The sequence below is a fragment of the Anabas testudineus genome, chromosome 7 (genome assembly GCF_900324465.2).
Source record: "Anabas testudineus chromosome 7, fAnaTes1.2, whole genome shotgun sequence".
Taxonomy (NCBI): domain Eukaryota; kingdom Metazoa; phylum Chordata; class Actinopteri; order Anabantiformes; family Anabantidae; genus Anabas; species Anabas testudineus.
Genome location: NC_046616.1, coordinates 9,380,429 through 9,403,400, shown reverse-complemented (window position 1 = coordinate 9,403,400; position 22,972 = coordinate 9,380,429). Strand labels below are relative to the sequence as shown.

General features: G+C 38.6%; 1 protein-coding gene across 1 annotated transcript in view; it reads left to right on the top strand.

The window, feature by feature from the left end:
• The window catches only part of ubr4 (ubiquitin protein ligase E3 component n-recognin 4), a 45,442-nt gene that overhangs the window by 6,730 nt on the left and 15,740 nt on the right, over positions 1–22,972 (top strand). Inside the window, 49 exon segments of the mRNA XM_026367987.2 lie at positions 416–553; positions 940–1,057; positions 3,745–3,932; positions 4,226–4,382; positions 4,488–4,573; positions 4,712–4,881; positions 5,265–5,544; positions 5,669–5,801; positions 5,980–6,059; positions 6,172–6,300; positions 6,497–6,679; positions 6,783–6,905; positions 7,007–7,236; positions 7,590–7,708; positions 7,803–7,900; positions 8,028–8,185; positions 8,286–8,492; positions 8,717–8,818; positions 8,898–8,998; positions 9,164–9,551; positions 9,723–9,786; positions 9,958–10,149; positions 10,782–10,852; positions 11,035–11,182; positions 11,949–12,182; positions 12,659–12,829; positions 12,954–13,136; positions 13,246–13,404; positions 13,619–13,771; positions 13,918–14,145; positions 14,337–14,494; positions 14,612–14,786; positions 15,228–15,429; positions 15,851–16,014; positions 16,127–16,343; positions 16,459–16,675; positions 17,359–17,422; positions 17,532–17,666; positions 18,106–18,280; positions 18,481–18,612; positions 18,715–18,836; positions 19,053–19,164; positions 19,273–19,403; positions 20,072–20,249; positions 20,677–20,781; positions 21,599–21,736; positions 21,983–22,151; positions 22,272–22,476; positions 22,551–22,664. Coding sequence (XP_026223772.1) covers positions 416–553; positions 940–1,057; positions 3,745–3,932; positions 4,226–4,382; positions 4,488–4,573; positions 4,712–4,881; positions 5,265–5,544; positions 5,669–5,801; positions 5,980–6,059; positions 6,172–6,300; positions 6,497–6,679; positions 6,783–6,905; positions 7,007–7,236; positions 7,590–7,708; positions 7,803–7,900; positions 8,028–8,185; positions 8,286–8,492; positions 8,717–8,818; positions 8,898–8,998; positions 9,164–9,551; positions 9,723–9,786; positions 9,958–10,149; positions 10,782–10,852; positions 11,035–11,182; positions 11,949–12,182; positions 12,659–12,829; positions 12,954–13,136; positions 13,246–13,404; positions 13,619–13,771; positions 13,918–14,145; positions 14,337–14,494; positions 14,612–14,786; positions 15,228–15,429; positions 15,851–16,014; positions 16,127–16,343; positions 16,459–16,675; positions 17,359–17,422; positions 17,532–17,666; positions 18,106–18,280; positions 18,481–18,612; positions 18,715–18,836; positions 19,053–19,164; positions 19,273–19,403; positions 20,072–20,249; positions 20,677–20,781; positions 21,599–21,736; positions 21,983–22,151; positions 22,272–22,476; positions 22,551–22,664 — 7,704 coding nt within the window.

Here is a 22,972-nt window from a genome sequence, read left to right as displayed (position 1 = left end):
TTTGCTATGGGTACTGGGTACTTTGCAGTTTGTATTCGGTTCTAAGTTGGAACCGAGTTTTGGTTCCCAACCCTAGTGTTAGTAGTAGTAGTAGTATTCATATAAGTTAAAGACTTGACCTGCTGATGTGATTAATGAAATTTAAACACTCGTCCTGTTGTTTGGAGAACGAAAAAAAACGTCCTGTTCTTCACTTATGCCATGTCATGACTTCTGTTTCAGTATGACTTCTCTTTTGCTTAGGTACATTATATATCATTTACTTTTAATTATTAATGCCTACAAAAAAATAGGAAAAGTGCTAATGAAATGCAACATGTTAGGTAAAAGATAAGCAAGAAAATAAAAAATGAAACCTTGTATTCCTTCAAAGTCATGTTTCTTCATTTCAGTTTCCATTTGCTTCTGTCTACAGGGTTGGGCAAGTGATGGGCCACCAGCTGAGCTCAACATCATGGCACAGAGCACTTCCATTCAGAGGGTCCAAAGGCTCATTGATTCTGTGCCCCTGACCAATCTGCTATTCACCCTTCTCTCCACGTCCTACAAAAAGGTGCAGTTAATTATATTGACCTAACTGTAATTTGTACATGTTATTAATTATATTATTCAATGCGATATAACAATCTGGTAATTATTTACTGTAACAATTACAGTTGTTAATACTCTTGACTTAGATGAAGATCAGATCACTTTTTATGACAAATTAATGCAGAAAACCATAAGCATGCTACTGTATTGTATGGAGATACATGCAACACAGCATACATACATGATTAAACAGACACACAATCTGTATTGGGGCAAAATTATTAGAAATGGCTTCAGTGTTTGTACTAGTGTGTTTAGGTAACACAATTAGCAAAAGAAAAACGTGAAACATGTACAAGTGTGATTATTTTTTAACACTGCTGTTTTTGTTGTTTTTGCTTTAATCAGGCTTGCGTTCTCCAACGACAGAGGAAGGGCTCAGTCAGCAGTGATGCCAGTGCTTCTACAGATTCAAACACCTACTATGAGGATGATTTCAGCAGTACAGAGGAGGATAGCAGTCAAGGTATGTTGTCATTCAGAATTTATATCCTGGTTGTCCGACCAAAAGATCATTCACGAAACAATGTACATATTTTCCTGCACAGTATTTTTAATAAAGGAACAATATGTTTTAGAAAAATGAACAAGATTGCCTTCTCCCATATGAAAAATTATACAAATTTGCAAAGGGTGCAAACATACAGACAGGATAAAAGAGACAGCGTGCAGTTTTGCATAGTTGGCCCAGAAAGGCTTGAATTAAACATTTTAGCTGGTGCATTAGCAAAATTTCAGTTCCATTGACATAAATTGTATAAACTGTATGAAGTAAAAAACATTCATCAACAGCAAATTGATGGTATGGTCAGAGCATCATATAGCTCTACATGTGATTGAGGGACACCTATGTATTTGCCACTTTGTGAGTACACTAAGCCAGGCTCTTAAAAACCTGGTATAATGCTTCAAGGTATACCTCAGATTTCTGGGTGGGCACAGGTGCTGAAAGCAGAGTTGTGTTTGTGTTTGATGTCTGAGCTAGTGTCAGTACTGAGCTCTATCGATGAAGCAGTTTAACAGGTGTGCTTTCAGTGAACTCAGGCAGGCTATGACAGCAGGGAGAGGAGTAAACACATTCACACGCAAACGGTAATGTAAATAACATTTATGTCCCACACAATGACAGTGTAGTTGACAGTGTCTACTATTTCAGCAGAGAGAAGACAGGAGAAGACAAGTGCAGCTTGTGTCTCAGGTCAGCAGTTTTTTGTCCTCAGGTCAAAGACTTGGTGTCCACTTCACTGTCCTAGATTCATTTTGTTATTCTATGTCTCACGATTTAGGCTCCGAGCTGTGGCCCAATGAGCTCAGAAAATGACAGAGCCACAGATGAAGACTTTGGCAAAACAGCCCTTATTTTGAAATGTGCTTTGTGTTGTAATTGACACGAACAAAGTTTCAGTTTTTTGTCAAAGTGGGTCATCTGTGGCTCATTGTGGTTCAAAGAATAATACCAGTGGTGTTGTCATGTGGGTATTCATTATTTTACTCTAAGTAGTGCTGGGTGATGAAAGGCACTGACAAAGTCAATGACACTAACATTTATAGTAACTACATTCTGCCCTACATTAGATCTTGAATAAATTTTGTTTTGCTTTGGTGTCACCCCTTTGTCATCCAGTCTATGCCCCTACTTTCTCCCTCTTCCAGATATGCTAACAGTAATAGTTTGGTAGGGGAGAATATCAAACACAGACTAATTTCAAATTAGTTACTGTAAACTTTTATTGTAGTTGATCAGACCTTTTTTACCCTCAACAATAAAGTAGATATTTAAAGGAATTTATGTGTTCTCAGGACCTAATCCTAGGTCTGGTCTTCATTTTTAGATTTAATTACATTATTCACCACCATTCACGTCCTAACAATGAAAATAATGAAAGACCCACAAAACAGTGGTAATATTCTTGAATAAAATAAATTGAAGTGCTTGTAAAGAATGGGCTTAATCACACTGTGCTATGTCTTGCTGTCACCTGAAAAGTTTTGATTTGAATGTTGCATGCACATGTGAATATCAACTTAAAGTGATATTCTTTTACAATGTAAAAGTTAATTTCTTGTTATTGTATTTTAAATTATCTCAGGATACATTAACTTTGTCTGCAATGTGATTCAAGTCTAATCATACTATTGCTAATTTTTCTTTGATTGCTACTCAAATGAGGGGCTTTGTTGGGCCATCACAGCAGTAGTGTCAAGTGGATGTGAGAAAATTCACAAGCAACCAGCAATTCTGTGTTGGGGTTTTCCTGGAGAACAAAACGGCTATTTACTGTTACATGTGTTTTTTTCCTTTGCAACTATCTGGCTGGATTTGCTTGCTGGGTCCTGGAGAAGGAATTGTGTGGTGATGAAACTTGTGCACATTTAGGGAAAATTAAAACCTAGAAGTGGTTGAAGAAATGGCCTGTTTGATCTGACACGAGTGGTGCATTCTAACTTTGAGAATCCATGATACAAGTTTATGTGGGGTATGATAAACAAAGCTCAAAGCTTGTGGTTGGAACCTGTTGTGCTGGTAAAGTCATGGGCAAGTTATTAAACACACAGAGAGAGAATCTGTCAAGATGAAGGAGATGTTTTTAACCTCTAGAAATTAGACTATGCTTTTACTGTACAAATTATCAATAATGACTTAAATGTTAATCTTTTTTCAGATCTTTTCCAACACTTAACAGTAGAGCCTAGCATAGTTTAGCATGATTAGTAGCAGTATATAAATTCACTGCAAACTCAACATTGCATGCTATTTAAATGTGTATCCTTAAATTCCCCTTTTCTTATTTTTGGACGTAGGATTCCTTTTTGATTCTTTATTCATCTTAATTTACTCCAAACAAATAGGCATTATCTTGTACTCAGACTGAAATGAAAGGTAGGTGTCTTCTGAGAAAATGTTCTCAGAAGAGAAATTCTACTTTAAGTGGATATTCACCAACAGAAGTATATGTTCACTTTTTAACTGCACTGTTTGGTTCTTGTCCACCGCCTGCACAGTGTTGTAGGTATCATGATCTTGTTTGAGCCTCTTTACATTTTGCCTTTTAATAGTGACACCACTACCACTTCACCAATATGTTGCAAGTTTGGAACATTTGTCGTCTTCACTTTGAGACATTATCCAAAAATAAACTTTTTTTCTCTTAGATGATGACAGTGAACCCATCTTGGGGCTTTGGTTTGAGGAGACAATTTCACCCACCAAAGACAAAGTAGCTCCTCCACCACCACCTCCACCTCCACCCCTGGAGACATCTCCCAGACTAAAGAGCCCCAGTAAGCAGATTCCAAGTGAGAATGGAAACATTTTAGCTGGCCGCAAAGACCCCGAACTGGTAAGGACTGTTTTTTGTCTGTGGTAAGAGACAGGATAATGTTGCTATGATAACTCGACAGCAAAGTTATAATATAAAATAATAGAAATAATATTTTTTAAATGTCAGCTGCTTGATGTTATGACTAAGCTAGATAGATGAATTGATATATTTGACAATAATAAAAAAAAAATACACACAAGACTACCATCTTGCTTCACAACGTTATGGTAGCTAACAGTTCTATGAAAGTTTCTTTTTATTAACGTGACAACCCAAAAAGCTCATAATTGTTTGTTCTTTGTTTTTTGTAGTTCCTCAGTTTAGCCTCCAGTATTCTGAACTTCATCACCACCTCAATGCTCAAGTCCAGGAACAACTTCATCCGCAACTACCTAAGTGTGTCTCTCACAGAGCAACATATGGCTACACTAGCCAGCATCATCAAAGATGTGGACAAAGATGTCAAAGGTAAGAATTCTCTTCATAACTGAATTTCATTGGCAGCATAGTTAGCATGTGATTGTTGGACAGCAGTGGACACCGTTTAATCTATTTGTTTTATTTTTTTTCCAGGCTCCTCAGATGAAGTGTTTTCTTTAGCTCTGTATCACTTCAACCACACCCTTGTAACATCAGATCTTCCATCACCAGCCCTGCAGGTGATTGGATGTTTTTTGTCGTACTTGTAACTTCTTTATAGATGGAAAAGCAGACATTTGACCAGAAATATCTATGATTAACTGTGATGAGAAGTGGTTATTAACTGTCAGTATATTATTATATGTTGTCATTTTCAGAGCACCCTTCTTCAGCAGTTAGGTGTAGCACCATTTTCAGAGGGTCCCTGGCCTCTCTACATTCATCCACAGTCATTATCGGTCCTCTCCAGACTTCTCCTTATATGGCAGCACAAAGCTAGCGTGCAAGGAGAACCTGATGTGCCTGAATGTATGAAAGTCTGGGAAAGGTAAGGAACATTCTTATCTCTCTGATAAATGCAGTGTAGTTGTTTAAATTGTCTTCATGCTCTCCCAGTAATACCTGCATTATCACTATTATTATAAACTACTCAAGATATTGTACCTTTTGACTACTAATGGAAACAAACAGCTGGAGTAAGTATTCAGATAATGGCTTGCTTTACTTAGGCATCCATGTTAATCAACAAAAATAAGAAAACAGCCATTTTAAACTTTGTTTTGACATTGTTTCAATACAGTAACATTTCAAGTTATTTCTGGGAATTTATGGCATCTGTTCTTGTTTGAATAGTCTTAGCATTACATCAGACTTGCTCAGAAAATTTTCTTCTACTTCTCCTTTCTGCAACCTTCTTTGTCCTGTTCTTAGGTTTTTAGGAACATTGAAGCAACATACTTTGCAAGGTTCTGTTCATGGAGAAGATGACCTTAACGTGGAGCACCTTCAGCTGCTGCTGCTTCTTTTCCACAATCTGTCAGAACGTGGGCGGCGCTCAGTCCTCACCCTGGTCACCCAAACTATCACTGAAGTGGCACAAAGCAGAGACTCCCAGCTGAAGGTTGTGCCCCTCAACCTGGCACGCCTGTTGCTGGTTTTTGACTACCTGCTGCGCCACTACTCCAAGCCTCCCTTGTACCTTTTTGAACAGGTTAAAGCTCACTTTTTAATTGTTGTTGTAGTTATAGTAAATTGCACCTATTAAGCTTGATTTCATTTATTACACATGTATGTTATCAAGTACACTTTCTACCTTCTATCAATAATATTTGTAGGTGCAGTACAACCTCCTCACTCCACCATCCACTGGGCCAAGTTCTGTTCAAGAAGGTGGGAAGCGCAGCAGCCTCCCACTTTACTATGGATTCAAAGAGGTGGAGGAGAACTGGGCTAAACACTGTTCAGCGGGTAAGGGAATTTTACTTATTTTATCCACTGGCCAGAACATTTTCATTAACCACAGCCAAAGTCTATTCATATGCTGATAAATATGGGCTCAGAAATTTGCACACACATTTGATATTGTCTGTTTTTTGTATTTTCATAAATGAGAAATAATGTGTCTTTGTTTATCTTATTTTTTTAGATTCCAACGTACAGCCCAAATTCTACTGTGTTTTGTCCCCTGAGGTGTCTGAAGACGATATCACCCGACTAGACAGCAAGGTGCGATTATGGATAGAACCTTGATAGAAAATGATAGAAAAGATCATACTGTTAGGTATAAATTTGTGTGTTTTAACTCTCTCTTTTTTTATTTACTTTTTTTTCTTTATAGGTTTTTTCAAAACTGTTTAATGGAGCAGTTAAATACGATGAACTGTACTCTTGGCTCATCTCACTCCTCACGGCAGGGTCTCAGTTTGACACAGCAAGAAGACAGGAAAACAAGCCCATAACTCCTATGGTGAGAACACACAACATAAACCAATATGCAACCAGTGAAAGTTAGCCTGTGGTACCACCATTATGCAGGTGGCATAAGTAAGCTGCCTTCTATTTAACAGGATACATGTAATAAAATATGTTATGAAATTACAGTGGTATAAAGAGAAATTTAATGAGAAAGATCACCAGAAAGTGTATATATGTACCCCATACAGGAGGCCTGCTCCCTACAGTACTACTTCCTCGTACTTTGGAGGATACTTGGAGTTTTACCGCCTTCCAAAGCTTACATGGAGCAGCTAAAAACTGGCTGCAGTGATCCTGGTGAGAGCGACATCCTGCACACACTGCGATGGTCCTCACGTCTCAGAGTACCCAACTATGTCAATTGGATCAAGGTTTGTTGACACCTGCAAGAATGTATTGTTGGCATGATGAGTTCCAAAACATACAATCGTGTCAATACAATAATTACAATTACATGTGTGTCATCACTGACAGGAACACTTGGTGAAGCAGGGCATGAAAGCAGAACAAGCTGCATCCCTGGTTGAGGTGACGGCTGCTAAGTGCAGCACTGTTAAATACGATGTGGAACTAGCAGAGGAATACATTGCCAGACAGGTAACGTTTACACATTACCTCACTGGTGACCTGTGTATCTTTTGTTGTTCACACTTGGTTTCGAATTTAATTGTTGCTCTGTTGACTTTATTCTGTTACAGATTTCCACTTTCTCCAGTGTAGATCCAAATGTCATTCTTCCACTTCATCAGTTGCCCTCTATACAAGCCATCTATACACTGGATGCAGTTATCTCTAAAGTACAGGTTTCCTTAGATGAGCACTTCTCCAAGGTTGCCATTGAGGCCGACACTCACAAGTCCTCTGAGATCACAAAGAATCTCTTGCCAGCCACATTACAGCTCACTGACATTTACACAGCCTTCACAAGGTGAGAAAGCAGCATCATAACCACTGCATTGTCCCCATCTCTTAATATGTGATGAGCTGTAGAAACTATAAAGGACACAAATCCATAGGCCTATGTGTAATCATAACCTGAAATGTTAATGTTTTGCCATTTTAACTGCTAGGGTCTTTAAAAAAGCACTAGGACAAACCGTATTCTTTAATGAAATTCAGTGTTTGAAATATGGTGGGGTTTTTTTACACTTAAAACTATATATATTCGTAAAGTTTCTTAAAAATCATATTTCATATATATCTACGCATATAAGATATGAAGAGAATCCACCAGTTTTTTTTATCGTAATGAAATTATCAAACCAAACCTGTCATGACCAGGTCATACCTGCTAATGAACATCCCAGAGGAGGGAGAGAACAAGCTGACAGATGCCAAGCTCCAAGGTTATGCTGCAGTTCTGTCTATTGGCTCCACCCGCTGCAAAGCAAACTTGCTGGGTATGTGGAAGAAGCACTTGAACAAAAGTTAAGCAGTACATTCACTTTAATAATTTACAGTTTTAACCAGATATTTTTAAATAAAACCTCACAGGTCATAGTATTATGCAGAACTTACCATCGGCAGTACAGACAACATGTGAGACTTGGAACAACATCCACACCAATGAATTCCCCAACATTGGCTCATGGGTACGTGAGTTAAGTAGTTACTTTTAGCACAGACTAAAAGGTTCCTTTTTGTAAGCTTTATAAAAGAATGTAGGCAAGCTTGACATTTAAAAAGTAGACACTAATGATCTGGTGTCTTTTCTCTCAGCGAAATGCATTTGCGAATGATACCATTCCATCAGAGAGCTACATCAGCGCCATCCAAGCAGCTCACCTGGGTACACTGAGTTGTCAGTCCTTACCTCTGGCCTCTTCTCTTAAACACATGCTGCTCTCATTGGTTCGTCTCACTGGGGATCTTATTGTGTAAGTGCTTGTCAAGCCTGTTTAAAATCTGAAATATTTAAATAGTAGGTAATGATATTCATAAAAATCTTTATTAACTAGATAATTCTTGTGTCTTTAGCACAGAGGAGCTGAATCCTTCGCAGGTTGTGCGCACTCTGCTGCCGTTCCTGCTGGAGAGCAGCACAGAGAGTGTGGCAGAGATCAGCAGCACCTCACTGGAGCGCATCCTTGGCCCATCAGAGTCGGACGCCTTTCTAGCGCGCATTTATGAGCGCTTGGTGACTGGATGTTACAACATCATTGCCAATCACTCAGATCCTAACAGGTATAGCATATTTGAATTGATAATTACATTGTCAATTTGATATCAACTCTGAATGAAAAGGTTTGCAGTGTTGTACTGGTGTTGGTTACACTGACCTCACTAATAATCACTGTGTAGCTTTTTGTAGCTTTTAGCATATTTTAGTACTTGTTTTTGTCTACTAGTCTGCACTTGTATTGTTTTGTCGATTCTCTCTTTCAAAACCATTAATGTCACTTTTTTAGTGGTTTGGATGAGTCTGTCCTTGAGGAGTGCCTTCAGTACCTTGAAAAACAGCTTGAGAACAGTCAAGTTCGCAAGGCCATGGAAGAGTTCTTTTCATTCAGGTATTTGCTTAACTTGTAATGCATGCTGCATTACTGCACATTTATACAGCTACCTTATTAATATGCTGTTTTTTTCCAGTGGAGAGCTGGTCCAGATTATGATGGCAACAGCCAATGAAAATCTGTCTGCAAAGTTCTGTAACAGGGTGCTGAAATTCTTCACCAAGCTTTTCCAACTTAGTAAGTTTACTGTTGTTGTTGTAGTTAGTTTAAAGTAATAAAATTCTTCTCTAAGACTATGACCTACTTAAAAACAAAACTGACACCAGTCTCAAATCTAAATTCTTAAGTGGCAACCTGCTCATACATTTGGAAACTTAAATCTCTTGGTGATGTCATCCTCAGCTGAGAAGAGCCCCAACCCCAGCTTGCTGTGTCTGTGTGGCTCTCTGGCCCAGCTGGCCTGTGTGGAGCCATCTCGTCTGCAGTCCTGGTTGACGCGCATGACTGCCACCCCGCCGAAGGACTCAGAGCAGCTGGACATAGTGCAGGAAAACCGACAGCTTCTGCAGCTGCTTACCACTCATATTGTTCGTGACAACAGCCAGGTGGGTGAAGGAGTTTGCACTGTCCTGCTCAGCACCCTCATTCCCATGGCAACAGACATGCTGGCCAATGGTGATGGAACAGGCTTTCCCGAGCTCATGGTCATCATGGCCACACTTGCCAGCGCTGGACAGGGGGCTGGCCACCTGCAGCTGCATAGAGCAGCTATCGAGTGGCTGACCAGATGGTAAGAAATCCTTTTCACAGGCATACTGTTCCATGATTTAATTTCCATCATTAACCTATTGCTAAGGCTAAAGTTATCAGAGAAATTACTTGAGAAATAACTCTCAGATTAATGGATAGTATGGATTACATTTTCTGAATATTGATTTGAAATTACTGTTTTCCTCTGCAGCAAAAAGTATTTAACACAGAAGAATGTTGTGGAAAAAGTGAGCACAAACCTGTCCCAAGGAAAGGTATGTTTTTGCATTAATTAATATATTACATCAATTTCTGGAAGTGCTATATGTCTTTAACCTAATCCAGGTGTGATTACATTTGAAATGAACACCTGGCATAACACATTTTGTTATTGCAAATTTAGTTACTAGTAATTTATAGCATGTTCACCTGATCTTTGAATCCAGCACGCAAGCATGCTGGAATGCTCATGTCACATCATCTCCTACCTGGCTGATGTGATGAATGCCTTGCGACAAAGCAGTGGCCAGGGCACTTCAGCACTGCTGATGGAGGGAGAAGAGAAAGCCATGGAAGTGGACTCAGACTGGGTGGAAGAGCTTGCTGTAGAAGAGGATGATTCCCAGGCAGAGGACTCAGTGAGATCTAATTTCTTTATGTCTATCTATCCATATGAAAAAGGGGACAAGATGTGTAGAAATGTTTAGTATACAGATGTGAACATACAATGTAATGGAATTGTAATGTGCTGTGCAGAAAAAAAATCTACACGGTTGGTCTGCTTTAATTATTTAAATACAATTTCCTTACTAAATAGAAAGGTTATATAAGCTTATTAGATAGTGAAGCTGTCTGAGCTATGAACCTGTTGCAGACATTGCAGTAATGATAAAGATGCCACAATGAGTCTTACCTTTATATAAATAGACAATATAGGGACAATTTCCTTTTTCAGATTTCAGAAACTCTGCTCATAAAAAGTGTTGAGTAAAACCAATTTATATTTCAATAAGACTATTGCATTATTTTCATTTGTTCCTAATGTCTTAAACCCTTTATTGCCAAAGAAGACTTGGGAGAAACTCTAAAGTCCCAATCTGCCTAGTTTACAGAGACAGATGGTAATGTGTAACTGTCATAATTCTCTAAGAATTTATTTTTTTACTGAAACATACTTAAATAAGCTATAACTTATTTGTTTGTTTCAGTACGTTTCTGTTTCATCATCTGCAAAATAGAGTGGTTCATCTTTTGTGTTTTTAATTGACAGGATGAAGACTCCCTTTGCAACAAACTCTGCACATTTACCATTACTCAGAAGGAGTTCATGAACCAGCACTGGTAATGAAACGTTCATTGTTTTCTGTGACTGCAGTTTTAAGCTTTCACAACTCAGAATAAAGAAGCATACAATGCATACAATGATTTACATTACCAACAGCGGGAAAATGACATTGTGTCCTTACTAATCTGATATATATACACAGTCTTGTTACACAGTCCTGTTGGTTTTCATTCTGCAGGTACCACTGTCACACCTGTAAGATGGTGGATGGGGTAGGTGTGTGCACAGTGTGCGCCAAGGTCTGTCACAAAGACCATGAGATCTCCTATGCCAAATATGGCTCTTTCTTCTGTGACTGCGGTGCCAAAGAGGATGGCAGCTGCCAGGTGAGACCGAATACCTCAGGTCATCATGGGAAGAGAACAACAGCGGTAACTTTGGCTTGCAAGTCATTCCCCCATTGACTTCCATCCAGTCATTTCATTTGGTCAGGGTTATAGCTAGCTTACACATGTGGCCAGAGAATCACATGACTCATGTTATGAATGTCTATTATCAACAATTTGCATACTGATAAGGCACGCTTCTTAATGTTCTCTTAAATGATGGACATTTAAATGTGCATGTGCATTTATAAAACCAACTTTTTTTCCTTCACTTTACTGTTAGTTTATGTTTGATAAGCCTTGTTTTTTAGGTTAGTGTTTTTATTCTGTCAGTCTTGGCTCATAATGATGTGGTTAACCTTTGTAAATGTACTCTTTTTTTTACTTTTATACTTAGATGTTATAAGTTAAAGTAGTGAATAGTTTATGGTGTAGACATACAGACAATTCTATGAATACATACAGTTTATTCTAAGTGTTCACTACCAACAAATGTTTTACAATCTGTGATATTTTTTTTCCCTTGTGGAGGCAGTTTAGCTAAAGTCCATCATCATCCACCACAATCTCTTTGATCATTTTGATTATTTATTTGACAATGTGGATAAGCTAGAAATATTGATAAATAAATTAAGTTACCTAATTTTAAATAATGTTTACAAAGATACTGATATGTGGTAAAACATCTCATATCCATTTATGCAGATTGATGTATGTTTGCTTTTTCTGTTCTCAACTTGCCGCTTTGTGTTCTGTTAATCTACAGGCTTTGGTAAAACGCAGTCCCAGCAGTGGGATGGGCTCCACCCTTAAAGAGTCGTCTGCGTTCCAGAGTGAACTGCGTATGCCCGAGAGTGCTATTCGACACCAGAATGCCTCACCTTCTGACAAGGGCAAGGTCACCATCTGTGATGGCAAACCTGGTGATGAAGACAGACCTAAAAAGAGCAGCGTGTGCAAGAGCATTGAGGGCTGCCAGGAAGAATTGCTTGCACAAGTGGTGAGAGAGAAGTACTATTACTGTCTATGCCCCAACCGGGTGTCACTAAGGATGTGCTAACCATAATTAGTTGTGCCTTAATGCCTAATTTAATTTTTTTTTTAATAGCCAGTGTTTTTATGTTGATGGTTGTGAAAAATTTAACTGTATTTATTTATTCCAGTTTAACTTGAACAGAGGCTTCTGCATATGTTATAACCATCTTAAAATTCCACATCTGTTTATTTATTTGATGTGATATAAAAAAAAAACATATGAATAACACATGAATTCTGATCTGACCACTGTAGTAGAGGTTACATTGCCAGAGATTGTATATGAATAAGATCTAGTGCCTTTTATGAAAGTGGTCGAGATCTGATATGAAAAGATCCAGACCACTTCAGCATGTAATGTGAACAGAGCTTTAAGATTTGTTTTGCCATTTTGTGTACATGATGTGACTTTTACTTACTTTACTTTTTTTGCCATGGCAGATGGGATCCTCCACTGCAGCAGCCATACTAGAGATGCTCATGTTTCTCATGGAAGCCATCCAAACTAACTTCCAGCAGGCATCAGCAGTGGGAAGCAGTAGTCGGGCTCAGCAAGCCCTCAATGAACTGCATACTCAGGACAAAACTGTAGAGATGACTGACCAGTTAATGGTATGGTATTCTATACAGTTTAGAGTAGTTAAGAAAATCACTTAATTATTTGAGCATTTATTCATACCTTATCAATACTATCAGGTTTTGTGTCTTATTCTGTTAATCTTATTTACACTCTCAGGTGCCCACGCTCGGCTCTCAGGAGGGGGCTTTTGAAAATGTGAGGATGAACTACAGTGGTGACCAGGGACAAACTATACGCCAGCTCATCAGTGCACATGTACTTCGCCGTGTTGCCATGTGTGTCCTGTCATCACCCCATGGCCGCCGCCAGCACCTGGCAGTCAGCCATGAAAAGGGAAAGGTATGCCTCCAGTAGTTTGAATTTTATCATTGTTCCATGGATATAGATTTAAAACTTGTAATGTATTTGGTCCTTTTTTCTTTTTTTCTCTGGGTTTCCTGCTTGACAGATAACAGTTCTGCAGCTCTCCACTCTTCTGAAGCAAGCTGACTCGAGCAAGAGGAAGCTAACACTGACCCGTCTGGCTTCTGCTCCAGTCCCTTTCACAGTCCTCAGTCTCACAGGCAACCCTTGTAATGAAGATTACCTGGCTGTGTGTGGGCTCAAGGTCAGTAAACAAGCTACTTCTCTTTTTTTGATGATGATTATTATTATTATATGATTATTATTGTTATTGAAACAGTTATTTTTGCACACATGCAATCAGAAAACATTTGTAACAAATTGAATACAGATATTATGTCTTATATCATTTTAGAATCCTGTGTTCCTCATGCAAAACAAACATATTTTTGTAAACACATTTTTTATGTTTTTTTCAGGACTGCCATGTACTAACTTTCAGCAGCACAGGATCTGTGTCAGACCATCTGGTGTTGCACCCACAACTGGCTACAGGCAACTTCATCATCAAAGCTATCTGGTTACCAGGCTCGCAGACTGAACTTGCCATCATCACTGCTGACTTTGTGAAGGTATGCTTTAAGAGAACATGTATTTTTTGTATGTACTCTAATTTATCATAAATTCTAGAAAGACAAATATTATGCTGTTTTTTTTTTATCTTGAAAAAACACTTGTTCATACTTGTTTTTGTCATTTTGTCTCCCTTGCTTAACAGATCTATGACTTATCAGTGGATGCCTTGAGTCCCATGTACTACTTCTTGCTTCCAAGTTCCAAGATCCGAGATGCTACGTTTCTTTTCAACGAAGAAGGGAAGAACATTATTGTCATCATGTCTTCAGCAGGTTACATGTACACCCAGATCATGGATGAATCTAGCAGTGCCCAGCATGGCCCCTTCTATGTCACAAATGTTTTGGAGATAAGCCATGAAGACTTGAAGGTAAATGGGGATGTATACTTTGTCAGTGAAAATACAGCTTCAGAATTATGTGATATTGCAGAACAAAAGATGATTATTTACTAAAAGAGTTCCCTGTGTTGTCTCACATCACTTCATATCAGTGTTTTGGTTTTCTTGAAATCTGAATGTAGAAATCAATGTTGAGGTGAATTCTCTCTGTGTAACTCCAGGATAGCAATGGGCAGGTAGCGGGGGGTGGCGTGTCGGTCTATTACTCCCATGTGCTTCAGATGCTTTTCTTCAGCTACAGTCAAGGAAAGTCCTTTGCTGCCACAGTGAGCAGCAGCAGCACTGATGTGCAGAGGCTCTTCTCAATCAATATTAAAGGGTAACAGTTCATTTATACCATATACAGTTGTTTCACTTTCCTGCCACTGTGGTGTGTCTGGAAAGCATAATGCTCAACTTTAACTCTATATCGATCTTGTTCTCCTGACTACTTTAGCTCTAATGGTGGCAGCAGTAAGATGTCTCCTGCTCTGTGTCAGTGGTCCGAGGTCATGAACCATCCAGGCTTAGTGTGCTGTGTGCAGCAGACAACAGGCATACCACTGGTCATCATGGTCAAACCTGACACCTTCCTCATCCAAGAGATCAAAACTCTGCCAGCCAAAGCCAAGGTATTGACAATTTACTATACTGATGTGAAAGAGTCGGTAGCAATGGATTATTGTGTACTGAAGAAAATAGTAGAACAAAAAAATCAAGCTTTTTAGGCATAGTTTTCTTTTCACTGTGTACATAGAAAACGTTTTCACATATTTTATTTACTGTCAGATATATACTATCTGGGGCACTAGTAACCCTTTATTTGGATCTTCATAAAGGACTTAACAGAAGCAAAACATGATTGAGCATGAAACTGCTGAAGTAATTGTGAAACAATGTGAGAACCACTGAGTTCATTTCATAACTATTTGCTGAGGTTAATGTCCTACTGCTGCGACTACCTTTGTTTTTCCATGACAGCCATCTACTGACTAAATTTTAAGTAAAAGTTAGTACATGGCATTGTATGGCAAAGTAACTAAATTGTTTTTTTGTTGTTTTTTTCCCCACAGATTCAAGATATGGTAGCAATCCGACACACTGCCAGTAATGAGCAGCAGCGCACTACCATGATTCTTCTCTGTGAGGATGGAAGCCTGCGAATCTACATGGCCAATGTGGACAACACCTCTTACTGGCTCCAGCCCTCACTGCAGCCCAGCTGTGGCATCAGTATTATGAAGCCAGTTCGCAAGCGCAAAGCTGCTGCTACAAGTGAGTTTGAGGCCACCAAAGTGTTATTAATCATTAAAATCATAAGCAAGTTGATGCCAATATGGAGAAATAAAAAATTGTTTAATCATAGACAGTGGCTTATTATGTGCTAATATGCCCGATGTTTGAAATTTTAATTCACAACCTCAGCACAATAATGTTTTAGTCTGTTATCATGAATATCTGACATTTGGTTTCAGATCACATTAATTCAAGGTGCAGTTAATTAACAATATCCATCAGCATTTCTGCAACTACACGATTATTTTCAGTAGACTGCTTGATGCATAAAAATTTACCAAAATTCACTCAGACATTAACAAAAATTAGGGTTTGGGTAGGAGGAAGAAGCTTACTTAAACAGCATGTGTTGTGTGCCTGGTAAAGTGTTTTAATTTGAATGTCATAACTTTGCTTTCAGCCACCCGAACTTCTAGTCAGGTGACATTTCCAGTGGACTTCTTTGAACACAACCAGCAGATGACAGAGGTTGAGTTTGGAGGCAATGACTTGCTGCAGGTCTATAATGGACAGCAAATCAAACACAGGCTCAACTCCACCGGGATGTATGTGGCCAACACAAAGGTAGGGACATTTTTTACATTATGATTTTATGTTAATTTGTCTGTTACACCTTCAGTTACATTGTACAGTAGGCTAAATAACTATAAACGTTTTCTGTTTTTTTCCCTCTTAGCCTGGCGGTTTTACAGTGGAAGCAGTCAATAACAACAGTTCAATGGTGATGACGGGCATGCGGGTGCAGGTGGGTACACAGGCCATTGAGAGGGCACCTTCCTATGTGGAAGTCTTTGGCCGCACCATGCAGATCAACTTGACAAGAGCACGCTGGTTTGACTTCCCCTTCACCAGAGAGGAGGCCCTGCAAGCTGACAAGAAGCTCTCCATCTTTAGTAAGACCAGTGATGATTATATTGGACTTTTGTTGCTATGTGAATATTATTGTGACCTCTATTGATGTGTTTTGACACATTCTGATGGAGTTTCATCATCTTTTTCATTTTTCAGTTGGAGCTTCTGTTGACCCAGCTGGAGTTACCATGCTTGATTCAATCAAGATCTATGGTAAAACCAAGGAGCAGTTTGGCTGGCCTGAGGATCCACCAGAGGACTTCTCCTCTGCCTCAGTTAACAATGTCTGCAGTCCTAACCTCAACCAAGGAAATGGCACATCTGATGGAGACATCACCACCCCAGCCACCTCCAGCGGCACTGTGCTAGAGAGGTATGGGCTTTCCTCTTTAGTCTTCAGAAAGTCATTTCAAGGCATTTGCACTGCTCAATCTTCTATCTGTAATTCAGTTAACCACCATTGCAACAACTTCTGGTCATTTTAATGTATAAACGTTCTTAATTGGTAAATTGCACTGTGATAGATATGATAGATATATTTATTCCAAATGAATCCAGCAATGTTGCAGGAGTTGTATAGGGCCAGGCCTCAAATTTAAAGAATGGGGTTGGGTCCTCTTTAGTGCATGGCTATTGTGATGTCATCTTTTCTTGCATGTTTCTCTTTTGTTCAACTGAATCATTTAATTTCACTTATTTCTTTCCGTGATCCTCACACTTTTTTGTTCTTTTTCTTTTGCTCCCAAAAATACAATAAAAAGTTGTGAAACTGAGTCCTTATCAACATTGGACCGGTTAGTAACTGCCCTTTCTCTGCTTGTTTGTATGGTTTTGTGCATGTGTGGCAGTTTGTGTGTTCATGCCTGCGAATGTGAACATGCCATGCACCCATCTTCACACAGCAAAATGTTTACTGTCAGCATTTATTCTGGCATTCAATGTTGTTTTGCAATTTAGAATAGCACTGCAACAGGAATAAGGTAGTTTTTTTCTGTTTGCTTGAATAAAAGAAAAAACTGTAGTAGCAGCAGTGGTAATCTTCTATTTAAATTTCAGGTTAGTGGTCAACTCTCTTGAGGCTTTGGAAAACTGCTTTGCATTGGGATCATCCAGTGAAAAGGTTAGAAGATGGAGACTTTGTTACCTTTAAGAATAACAATATATTTGAATAAAATGTCCTTTTTGTCTTGAGGCAGCTTTGTTTGACAGCATCTCTTTAACTTCTGCAGGAAAAGAATAAGTCTGCAGCATTGGAGTTGGCCACTCTACTTCTTTCCATGCCTACCCCTGCAGGTGTGCAGCAGCAGACTAAAGGGCTTCTTGCCAGCCTGCACACCAGTCGAACTGCCTACCACAACCACAAGGTAAATCAAATCATTTTAATCTGTTCTAAAAAAACAAAACATTCCTATACTTTATCAATTAAGCTTTGATCTTTTAATAGTTAAGAACATTTTGACTAGACTAAATTTGTCCTACAGTAAGGTATGTTTTGCAAGTGTATAAGTTAAGGACAATTGACGAGAACTGCACGACAATTTTTTTGTAATTCACATTCATAAAACCTGAATTATTGGAAATAACTACTGGGCTGCTGCCATGTATGATATTAATTTAAGAAATTGTTTGCAGCAAGCAGTGCCGAAACAGGTACTGGTTACTGGTATATGTAAAAATGACACAGCAACTTGTTCAGAAACGACACCCTAAAACTGCATAATGATATTAAAACGTTAGTTCTACATACAGATTCAAGTCACTTAAGAAGATCTAATGTCATGCTTATCTGCCTCCTCTCATCAGGACCAGTCCTTGTTAAGTAATGCAGTTCAGTGTCTGAATAGCTGCAGTCGTGAAGGGAGGGAGCTCGACCCAGACGTCTTCCAGAGGCTTGTTATTACTGCACGTTCCATAGCAATCATGAGACCCAGCAACTTGGTGCATTTCACAGAAACAAAGTCACTACACCATGACTCTGGTAAGAGAGTGTATGGTAGTGAAAAATCTGTGACAAAAGAAGAGCAATTTATGTATAAATACTTGTGGTTAGAGGATTACAGTGTCTGCAATCACAATTTCGTTATTGACAGTATTAAAAGAAATACCTCTGCTGGTGGTTTGGAGAGAATCTGAATGTGATTGAGAAGAGTCATTCATATTATTTCTTTCTTAATTCAGAAATGTCAGACGATGGACAAAAAACTGCAGATAGTGAAAACAGCAATTTCATCACACAGCTGCTAAATAACTTCTGGAAGCTTCATGCCCTGAAACCAAAAAATGCTTTTCTCGCACCTGCTTGCCTTCCAGGTAAGTGCAAATATTGCTGGCCAAATTTTGAAGGGTGTATTTTACTTAGTGTGCAAAATATACAGTTACATGATTATTGACTAACTTGTTTTCATCATGAAGGGCTAACTCATGTGGAAGCAACAGTCAATGCCTTGGTGGACATCATCCATGCATACTGCACATGTGAACTGGATTACATCAATGTAGCCTCCAAAATCTACATGCAAATGTTACTGTGCCCCGTAAGTACAGTGCTTATGTTGTTCACCAGAAAACTAGAATAGTTTAGGTAAATATAAAAAATATAAAACGAAGGTAAATATAAAACCATTATTTCCAAATCTAAGAATATATTTAAACTACTTGAAATAATAGTTTAAATAGTCTCATGATAGTGATTGATTACATGATTACTGTGGTTAAAGGCAGTAACCATTTTTTATTTGTCCCAAATTCAGGACACAGCTGTGAGCTTTGCTTGTAAGCAGGCTCTGATCAGAGTGCTGCGGCCAAGAAACAAACGACGACATGTGACTCTTCCATCTCCTCCACGCTCCAATACACCCATGGGTAGGTTTGCGCAGGCTTTATGCATAGCTTATGTGTATAAAATGTATGTAAGTGAATTTGGTCTGCTTAAATTTTTAAAATTAGGAGGCAATTTTGTTTCTTTATCAGGAGACAAGGATGACGATGACGATGATGATGCAGATGACAAAATGCAGTCATCTGTGCTGACTGGAGGCGAAGAGGGCAGACAAGAGAGTCAGGAGCAGGGTGAAGTGGACCACGGTGATTTTGAGATGGTGGTGAGCAAACGGACAAACGGGCACTTCTGTCTGGGGGTTGTATTTGATGTTGCAATTGTAATGTTTACGAAGAAAAGAGTTTCAGAGTTGGTTTAGCTATATACATCTAAATACAGTACATGTTCACTTTCACAGCATCACTAAGGTTAAGCGCAACAAATACAATGTCTCTGTGCAAGAGTCAGTGACTTTATGAGCTTACACTGGCTACTTGGTGTACATGTACAGCAATTAAGTTTGATATGTTTTAATTGTTACAATTATCTCTTATAATTTTAATGTTAGTAATCGTTAGCTTTAGCCTTAAGCATAAACTATGGTTACCTGTCACATTACAGTTAAACAAATGTAATAAATGATAACCTGATTTTATCTTTACAACAAAGCCTTAATCGATCTTGTTAGTCACGATAGTTTAGCCTCCAGCCCCTGACACATGCAGTTGTAGAATAGCAAAGAGTTGGTGTCCAGTGGAACCAGTTTTCCTGGAAGAGAGAATGTTTTTTTGTTTTGTTTTTGTTTTATTTTTATTTTTTTAAAGCACTGGCTCTGAAACAGCTCTGGCTTGGTATAAATAGGTATATATGCTGCTGCATATGAGACTGCATAGCCACAGACACATGAATGTTGAAGAAGTAAATAAAACAGTTGTTTTTCTTTTTCGTAAGTCTGAGTCGATGGTCCTGGAGACAGCAGAAAATGTCAACAATGGAAATCCATCTCCCCTGGAGGCTCTGCTGGCTGGAGCTGAGGGTTTCCCACCAATGCTAGACATACCTCCTGATGCAGATGATGAAACTATGGTAGAGCTGGCCATCGCTCTCAGCCTTCAGCAGGATCAGCAACGTTAATACCCAGAAATTACAAAATACAACAATTATTCTGTGCTAACTCAGCCTGTCTGAGACTCTCACCTCACAACTATCTCTGATGAAACTGTTCTCAGTTATAAAGAATTGAGTTGTTTGAGCAGAACAATTTAATTTTGTAAATATAAGCAGTACATAGTATTTCTAGCAGCTGAAACACAACTGAAACTTGTAGTTCTTTAAACTTTCAGGATTAAAAACAGAAGCCTAATACAATTTTTAGAAAGTTATCTGAATTTTCCACTTATGTTTAATAATCATACATCAACAATTTGGTCATGTGATTAACTTGTACCTCAAACAGTTGCCTCAGTCCTAATCAAGTGAAATCATACTTCAATATTCAAAAATCAATATTTTAGGCTTTTAGTGCTTAAATGTACTTTTTGACTTTTGACTTTTAGGCAGTAACAGCAGTGCCCTTGGCCTTCAGAGCCTTGGTCTCTCTGGCCAGGCCCCAAGTTCCTCTTCACTGGATGCTGGCACCCTCTCAGATACTACTGCATCTGGTAATAAAACCACCTCCATGACAATGAAGCACTTACACATTTTTGTCAAAGAAAAAAATATTATTTTTTGAATTTCTGAAATCTTATAAAGTGTGTAACCATCAAACCTGATCTGTTTATAGGTGGCCCAGTTTTTTCCAGTGGCTATAAAAACATCTAGTCTCGTTAAACATAAATTTATAATATTAATTTATAGTAAAATAATCAGTGAAACAATGTGTGCAATGGATTGTTGCATCACAGTGTTTTCATACCAAATCATAGCTCCCACTCCTTGTCAAGTTAGAAAAAAAGTCTTCAACCCAAAAAGCCAAAAACAGTTTAGTCAAAAGTGTGGGATTCTTTAAACAGAGACCTTCAAAAATGGTGCTCCATGATTTGTAAAACTGAAATGTTGAAACATTACCACAGCAGCACAACTGCTATGCATAAGCATCACAGAACAAAACATCCTCGGGGGCTCTCCAGCCTCAAAATGATGATAAGACAGTAGTCATATCTTTGTGTTATATTTCAGACAAGAATTTAATGAAAGACTCCTTTGTGCTAATGTCTAGTATGGCAACACCGGGAAATTTTAACTATCAAATCCTTCCCTTATTTATAGAAAAAAGTAATACATCCACTAGCTTTTCTGACATAAGTTATAATTATTTACTGGTAAGTAACTAAATGATTAATCAACTAATAAAAAAAAAGATATAATACTTAGTATGCTGGTTGCTTTTTTGTTTATTATTTAGTGTAAACTAAGATCTTGTGTCCTGGCCAGATGACCGTGGTGTATTTACTGTTACAGCTATTACTGTGATTTCAGCCCCGGCATCAGATGATGAGGGCAGCACAGCTGCTACTGATGGCTCCACACTGCGGACCTCCCCAGCTGAGCATGGAGGCAGTGTGGGCTCAGAAAGTGGAGGTTCTGCAATCGACTCTGTAGCAGGAGAGCACAGTGGTGGGTGATTTTGAAAAAAGAGCAGTGATCCAAATGCCAGATACAGATTTTTATAATGTTGCATTTCTGAATAGATATATAATGGTAAATCAGATGTGAAGATATCAGCTTATATTTCTGATTTTCCCTTTTATAGCTGTTGATGAACTCCACTCTCCAAGATTTTGGACCATCTCATTTTAAATAAATTTTATTTACTGTCATGTTACTGTTTGCTTAATTACCTTTGTGTATGCTTGTGTATAGTATCAGGACGCAGCAGTGCATATGGGGACACAGCTGTGGAAGGCCATCCTGCAGGTCCAGGCAGCGTGAGTTCCAGCACTGGAGCTATCAGCACCACCACAGCCCAGCAGGAAGGTGAAGGCTCAGAGGGAGAAGGAGAGAATGAGGGAGATATCCACACCAGCAACAGGTCAGATATCACAAATGCAAAGGAGGAGTCTAGATCAGGAAGGAATGTTCCAGTTTAAGGTTCTATATTAAGCTAATTAGTTCTGCCTTCAACATATTTTTGTTGTATGTTTGTCATCAGGCTGCACATGGTTCGTCTTATGCTACTGGAGCGCTTGCTTCAGCATCTGTCACAACTCCACAATGTAGGAGGAGTCCAAGCCATCCCTTACATGCAGGTTATCCTCATGTTGACCTCTGACCTGGATGGGGAGGATGAAAAGGACAAGGGTGCCTTGGATGACCTGCTTGCACAGCTTATTGCAGAGCTTGGCATGCACAAGAAGGTAACTATAGTCTCCTTTTGATCTGACAAGCTTAATGTATAACTGTTTTACTGAATTATGTTATTCCTCTGCAGGACGTGTCCAAGAAGAATGAGCGTAGTGCCATCAATGAAGTTCACCTGGTCATCATGAGACTACTTAGTGTCTTCATGTCTCGAACTAAATCTGGCTCTAAATCTTCTTCTGAGGTAGTTTTTGAGGCTTTTTTAAGTTTTTGTCAGTGAAATCTTTGACAGCATCTCTCCACATGATTTTAACTTTTAGAGCACATGTATACATACTTTCAACTTAACAATATAGACATACACAAATTATAATTTATTTATTTAACTTGCATTTAGCTATCGGTTAAAAAGTGTCAGGGAAACGATAAACTTTCATTACAACTGAGCCCCAGAAATATAATCAAAGACTTTCTTTTACTCTATAGGCTTTAATTTCTCTTAATATTCTCAAACCATGCCCCATTTATCTACTTGTTATTTTGTGTTTGTGT